The 6985-nt window shown below is 35.2% G+C and overlaps 1 protein-coding gene across 1 annotated transcript; it reads right to left on the bottom strand.

The window, feature by feature from the left end:
- Positions 1 to 1513: 1513 nt before the first annotated feature.
- Smp_030870 (hypothetical protein) lies at positions 1514 to 4717 on the bottom strand (the record flags this gene model as incomplete). The annotated part of the gene is made up of 3 exons (XM_018798058.1): positions 1514 to 1844; positions 4289 to 4485; positions 4526 to 4717. 3 exons carry the CDS (start codon positions 4715 to 4717, stop codon positions 1514 to 1516), a joined length of 720 nt encoding a protein of 239 aa, XP_018653037.1.
- Between the last annotated feature and the right edge of the window lie 2268 nt (positions 4718 to 6985).

Raw genomic sequence — 6985 nt, forward strand, 5'->3', positions numbered from 1 at the left:
TTATTCCTCATAAAATAAATGAAATTAAAAAAACTGAAAAATACTTCTGTTTCAAATTTGAAACGTTGGCTTTAGATGTTACTTAATTGATTATATCGTATTATTGCGAGAGTACCAAATTCTTTAATGACTTGTTTGAACGAGTGTAAGTAATGTCTATTTTGTTAAGATAGCTTATTAGAAACTATCTTTGTCGTTTAGTTATTTGACCTTCACTAGTTAGGTTCCAAGCTCTATCCTTTTCAGTTTGAATAACCGAGCAGTAAATAACATTTCCATTAACACATATTAATATTTAAGTGTTCAGTTTTATCTGTTATGACTGATTTAAACCTCCAATGTCCTGGAGTTTTTAATATATTATCTTTTTGTAATTCCTTAAGCATGTCAATTTCATAAAAGTAGTCGTAACTTTTTCAGTCAATTGGTAGTTATTTCACACGATTTTTCAGTTTGTTTACATCTTTATTCGATCATTACGTAAAAGTTCTTAATCTGGGGTTGTAATATGTATTGATGTGTTGAAGTTCGGATGCAACTTACATTCAAAACAGTCTGAAAAGACGATAATTCTACTTATTCTTGTTTATAGTGTTCACAAATGACAGTTAGTTAGAGGAAATGTAAAATGGGAATATGCGATCCTAAGAAAATAGTGTACAAATTTGGAAGACCTGAAGTTATATATATATATATATATATCATTCAGCATGCTCCTTAGGAATGGTAATTAATAACCACTCGCATTTAATGATTCATTTGTTATTTCAACAGTACATCGTATCATTGAGAACAAGAACACAATACATTCGTTCTGTATATGCGTTCTACATTAATGTATTGATCTCAATTTAAACCAAATTCCATATATAACATCGCAGTAGGCAAATGGCAAAATCACTCCATTTTTTAAAATATTCTTGGGCCATCACCAGTTAGAGGATGCATGAGAAACACTTAACAACCTTTTTATTATTTAGTTCGTAAATTCGAACCAGCTTATAGTTAGATGCTCGTTGATTTATTGATGATGCAGAACTTCACTGTCAAGATTAGCTAAAACAATAACTCACTATCCGAAATTCTTTCATATTATTTCGATGTTGCTGAAAATTCTCCAACGTTCTCAATGGTCCTTTGTTTTACACTACTCCTCAGTGAAAAGTAACTACAAAAAGAAATAAGTAATTGAAAGGAATTAGGAAGAATTCATGTATCTTTATTGTAATAAGAATTTGCAGTACCCTATCCTCATAAAGAAATGGCCAATGTATACATAAATTTGTCAAAAATTCCTTAAACAAGTTAATTTAAATAACAAGCAACATGAAAGCCAGGTAGAGTCGTTAATTAACTAATTGTCATAAATTATCAAATATGAAATTGTCTTCTCTGAAAATTATTTGATACTCGGATGATGATTAACTATTATCATAAAATCCTAAAGAGCAGTTCGTTAAAGCAAATAATATATGAGTTTTTGTTTAAGAAATACTAGGTTTGTGATTCTTTTTTAGTTATTAAAATTGCTTAGAGCGCAGATAACATGTAATTTTATCCGTATACGTCTTTGAGCATTGCGTAATGACTTATTCCAATCGAATGGCCGTTCATACGATTGACCAACGCCACCATCGGTATTGTTTTCATTGTTCAATTGTTTTAATTGACAGTAATCACTGAAGTTATTTGACCTTGGTGTAGTTATTTGCAGCTGCTCATCAGTAAAATCACATTCATCTTCGATAACATTGATCAAACCTTGAATTCTTTGTCCAAATGCCGATGCTATTAATTCAGCTTTATGTTTAGCATCTGAAACGGCTTGTTCAACAGCTTCTTTGCTAAAAGTTATTTAAAAATACGGTAAAACTGTCAATTATGAAACTTTTACAACAAAAATAGATGCACATACAAATTGCTGAATAGCCTTTTGTTAATTTATTAACATAAATCCTGTTTTTAGGTAATGCATAATACTGACTAATATAACGTTGTAAGAGAACTGTAACCAAAACACTAGGGATTTGATATTTGTGTGTATTAATTAAAACATTAAAAACCATCCAAAAAGCCACTTAAATGAATAATCCTTGGCACATTCATGACTTGACTTGGGACAGATTTACCAAAGCTGTGAAGAAAAGACGGGACCTATGGACTTACCCTAGTTTGGGTTGAGACAATTGTCTCCCTAAAACACTATACAACTGATTGGCGTTAGAAAAAACAGATCATCCGATCCCAAATCTGTGGACAAATAGTGTCATCCTCGCCTTTAAAACTGAAAGTATGTGGTTTAGTAGTTCATAAGATCATAGTTACGCTATATGAATACGCCCAGATAAATGGCAAAACAGATTTTCAGTGCTGTGTAGTTGTCAGATATTCTTTGTATAGTTTTAGTCCATGGTGCAAACCGTTTTTGAAAATTCAACTCAATGTATCCGATTTTCAGTAAAAATTGGAAAACCTCAAATGACTAATAAAAACATTAGACTTAGACTCTGTCAATCAACTAATAATTAATAGGATATCTGTTCCACCAGCTTTTGATGAAAAGGGCAATCTTACTGCGCTTTTATTGGCTAATAAATACTTTACAGGTAGTCATCCACCTTATATATATGTCAACACAATTTATTCACATACATTTATATCCCTTTTACTGTCCTTATGTTTCATTACAAATAAGACTATTGTCATATTTAGCAAGCATCATGTCTTCAAGATGGTCACGGGTATATTTCGCTGGGCAAATATTGTATGCAACTGGTGAGGAGAATTCAACCAAATTTATGTATCTTCACTAACTGAACTAAGGGAATTTGCGGTCGGAACAGCCTTCCAGGTTTTCAATGGTGGTGTAACAATGATAGGTTCACAATTTCAGTGAAATTCAATCTCCACAACCCTATATTGATAAATATAATTATTTATGGCGTGCTATGGTTTTGAACCAAGTACTTCGATACCACATTTAGTAGTTGGAAACATTTATGGGGAAGAATTGAAGCAAATGAGTGATACTAAGGATGTGATTGCCATTAGTTTTGATTCAAAAGGAATGAATTACACTTCATAATGTAATTAGTATGAAAACTGAAACTAAAACTTCTAAAAATCCCCGATGTTAACAACTGTCTGGGTAACTAAATTTCAGCGTCATAGTTGAACGTACAAACTTGATTCACCGTTTTTGGTATATATTTACGATAACAGTGACAACAAGATCTTTTTAAAGGTTAAAGAACAAGTTCATCGAAATTTCAAGGTGACTAAATTCATTAATGGTAAAATTAATAATAATTTAAAGATTTATTTATACCATGAAGCTTATAAAAAAGTAGTTACTATGTGTTTTCTTGAAGAATCTCCTAGATTTTTAGAATCTAACTCAGAACCCACTCCAAGAATTGTTATGAGATTCTGCGAGTCCTAAGAAACCGCGACGCTAGTGTCTTGATTGTGTGTAAAGTTACAACTCTGAACTTATTAAATGTTTATTTTTTCAAAATCAAACATCTACATCCACTAGCATCTAGTGCAGACTCAAGATTAAGTACGTCACAAAGAATCCGTAACAAAAGTATGCTTTGTAAATCAGGACTGAAAGATAGCTCTGTTTACCTTTTTTCATGAAGTTTTACAGACTCATACTCTAAGAAATCCAAGACGAAGCAATCTCATTCAGGCTTGTGTTTAAGATGATTAATTTTTCATTCAAATGTCAGTTTGTTTTTTCTGGTTTATATTTTGATAGAAATAATTTTTTATTTGAATAACATACAAAATAAACAATATCGTCATAACATGTCAACTTGGACTTTAATAAACGTGATGTTATGGGGCGAAACTTGTCAAATATCCAAAGCTAATCAGCAATGTTTCCCCGTGAATTTGACCTTAACATATATTTTATGCTTAAAAATTTTCTTCTTAAAATGATGCTTCTGTACAAGCACATTTTAAAAAAAACAGTGTATTAGGTCGAATTAAACAGGATGATTTTGTCATCAAACGCTTTCTCTAAGAAACAAATTGACTTTAAGTAATCTACTTGTTAGGTACCTACAGTAAGGATAGACAACTGAATAACTGAGCTGGTCTACATGCAATCACGTGGTTTGTTCTAAGGGTGATGGCGAAATACCGATTAAATAAAACTAAAAATCAAGAACTTGTAATGGGGTTTCTGCTTGAGTGTGGGAAACTTTTACCATATAACTAAAACCACATTGGAATTGAGGAACACATATAGTATCATAAATAAGAAACGTTAGATTACCGTAGTTCGAACATCCGCTTTTTGGAATAGAAGCACTCTACGGTCCCCAGTCTTATATATGTGGGTAACTTGGACTTAAGATATCCTAGAAGGTTTTTTATCCCAGAAATGTCACATGTAGTTATCTCAAACTTGTACACAGCGTTGACACCATTATCTTCAGTGACAGCATCAAAATGCTCAACAACATTAAACTTCTAAATTTGACCACAACAAAACAATGAATAATATAATTACTTTGAGACGTCCGTTATAAATTGCTTGTCGAGCGTATTCAGCTCTTTTTCTCGCGCTCTCTTCAGCAGAACTGCATGTAGGTTTTTTAGAACACACTAAAATCTCTACTTTGCAGCAATCAGGTTCTGAGGTTGTTTCTCCTACACCGGAAACTTTAACTTCACCTGCGTTATGGACATTATCAATTGTCATCCTGTAGTCATGGTTCAAAAGTGTCTGTTTACATAACCAATGTCCAATAGTTATAGCTTCATTTACAATTTTGAAAGAACAAGATGTTTGGTACCTTGTATTAATTTTGAAGATTGTGATCTGTAAATTGACGCAACGTTTATTTGAACTCATCAACAGATAAGGCTCTGACCACCTACTGAGTTGATGTATTCCAGGTTCAGTATGGAAAGGACAGGGGGCCTGTGTTAGACTTGGCAATGGTGGTCTCTCAGTTGATCCAACATTCTTTTGAAAGTGTCAATGGATAAAACCTCAACCACGTTCTGGGGTAATGAATTCCATTCGTTGGTGATTCAAAGGAAGAGTCGATAGTCAGCTGACAAGTAATTTGTTCTGGGTCTATGAACTCTTTTGGAATGCCTTCGTAAATTCTGTTTTGAAAGTCATAAATAGAGGGCATATCAGGTGCAAATTTATGACTAAAAAATTTGCAAATTGTAATCAGGTCTCTTGTGGTTTTTCGATATGAGAACGGGAACTGGTTTAGTTTAGTCAGTCGAGCATCATACGATGGCTTCGCTATTCCCTGAATCATCCTGGCTGCTGTTCTCTGAAACTTTTCCAAAAGTTCACTTTTTTTTAGGCAAGGCTAGCCGCTCGTATGCAGTACTCAAGTTTAGGATGCACGAATACTGTATACAAAGTCAAAGTTTTAGCATCAACATGACTAAAGGTCTCACGTACTGACCATAGGTTTCTAAAACCTTTTGTGGCTATTGCACGGCAGCGTGTAGTAGTTTTTAATCCTTGGCTAACGATGACTCCTCACTTATTGTGTGTATGGGCAGTAGGTAGCTTAATGTTATTCACCATGTATGTATCTGTACCTTGATGGCCAATATGCATCACTATACTTATGGAAGTATTTATCTGCAACTACCATCCAGGTAACTTTTCCAGGTCATTTTGAAGTTCCAAGCTATCATTTATAATTTCTTATTGCTCTCCATAACTTGACACCGTCAGCATATAGCGAAGGCTGATGATGACGTCCACTGCCGACATCGAGTATAACAATCGTTTGCTGGAAGGATTAACCCACTTTACGCTTCTTGGATTCTCTCATATCCTGATACTAGGGGACTTCAATCTTCCTAGAATCAACTTCGCGGAACATACCTACATTAGAGGTGATAACTCTACTGAAGCTCGGTTCATCAAACTCACTGATGATCTGGGATTATTCGAAAATGTGAAGTCGGCAACTCGTTGGAGAAACAGTCAGACGCCGTTGCGCTTAGACTGGGTATTCACAAATGAAGAATTCCTAGTCGACGACCTTTCAATCCTGGCTCTCCTGGAGAAGAGTGATCACACAGTCCTATCCTACAGTTTTGTCAGCAAAACACTGCTAAAATATCCCACTAACAACAGGCGCTGGAATTGAATGTGTTAGCTTCACATGACTATCTACAACAGGTGGATTGAGATGTTCACCCCCAACAAAAACAAACATATAAGGAACATATGCTCAAAGGCAATAAGGGAAGACAGGCTTCAGTACCAGACCAAGCTTATCGATAAATTTGTCGACAATCCGAAAAGCTTATTCCGTTACGCAGCTTCTCTTTGACAAGCCAAAACTGGAGTTTCCCAACTGCTAGGTCCTAATGGTCCGACCAATAACGACGGTGATGCCGCTAACCTTTTGGCTGAACAATACTCTCAGACATTCCAGCCGATCCACATCAACTATACTGACAAGAGCTTCACCTGCACATGTACAGGACCTTCCGAAGTAGACCTGAGTAATGACCTGGTGCTCCGGAAACTGCAACACATAAGAAAAGACACTTTTTCCGATCCGGACATGGTTCAAGCTACCGACCAGTGGCCCTTCTCTCCATATCTTCTAAAATTATGGAATCTCTAATAAACAACGGTATACAAGAATACTTATTATCCTTAAGGTTCTTCTCACTCCAACAGCACGGTTTCAGAAAACGTCATACTTGTATGACCAACCTACTGACTGCGGTGGATAGATGGACAACCATTCTTGATCGCAAGGGGAAGGTTGACGTCATTTACCTGGACTTCTCGAAAGCTTTTGATAGGGTCAACCACATATGTCTTATCAATAAGCTTAGACGATTGGGTATCAAACCCCCTCCGATTGACTGGCTCACTTCACTCTCTCTCAGGCTATGGAATGTCCTAGTGGGATCCCCCGGGGCTCAATACTAGGACCTCTTCTCTTCTTGATTTACATTAACGATCTTCCTC

Source organism: Schistosoma mansoni, chromosome 6, assembly GCF_000237925.1.
Source record: "Schistosoma mansoni strain Puerto Rico chromosome 6, complete genome".
Lineage (NCBI taxonomy): Eukaryota > Metazoa > Platyhelminthes > Trematoda > Strigeidida > Schistosomatidae > Schistosoma > Schistosoma mansoni.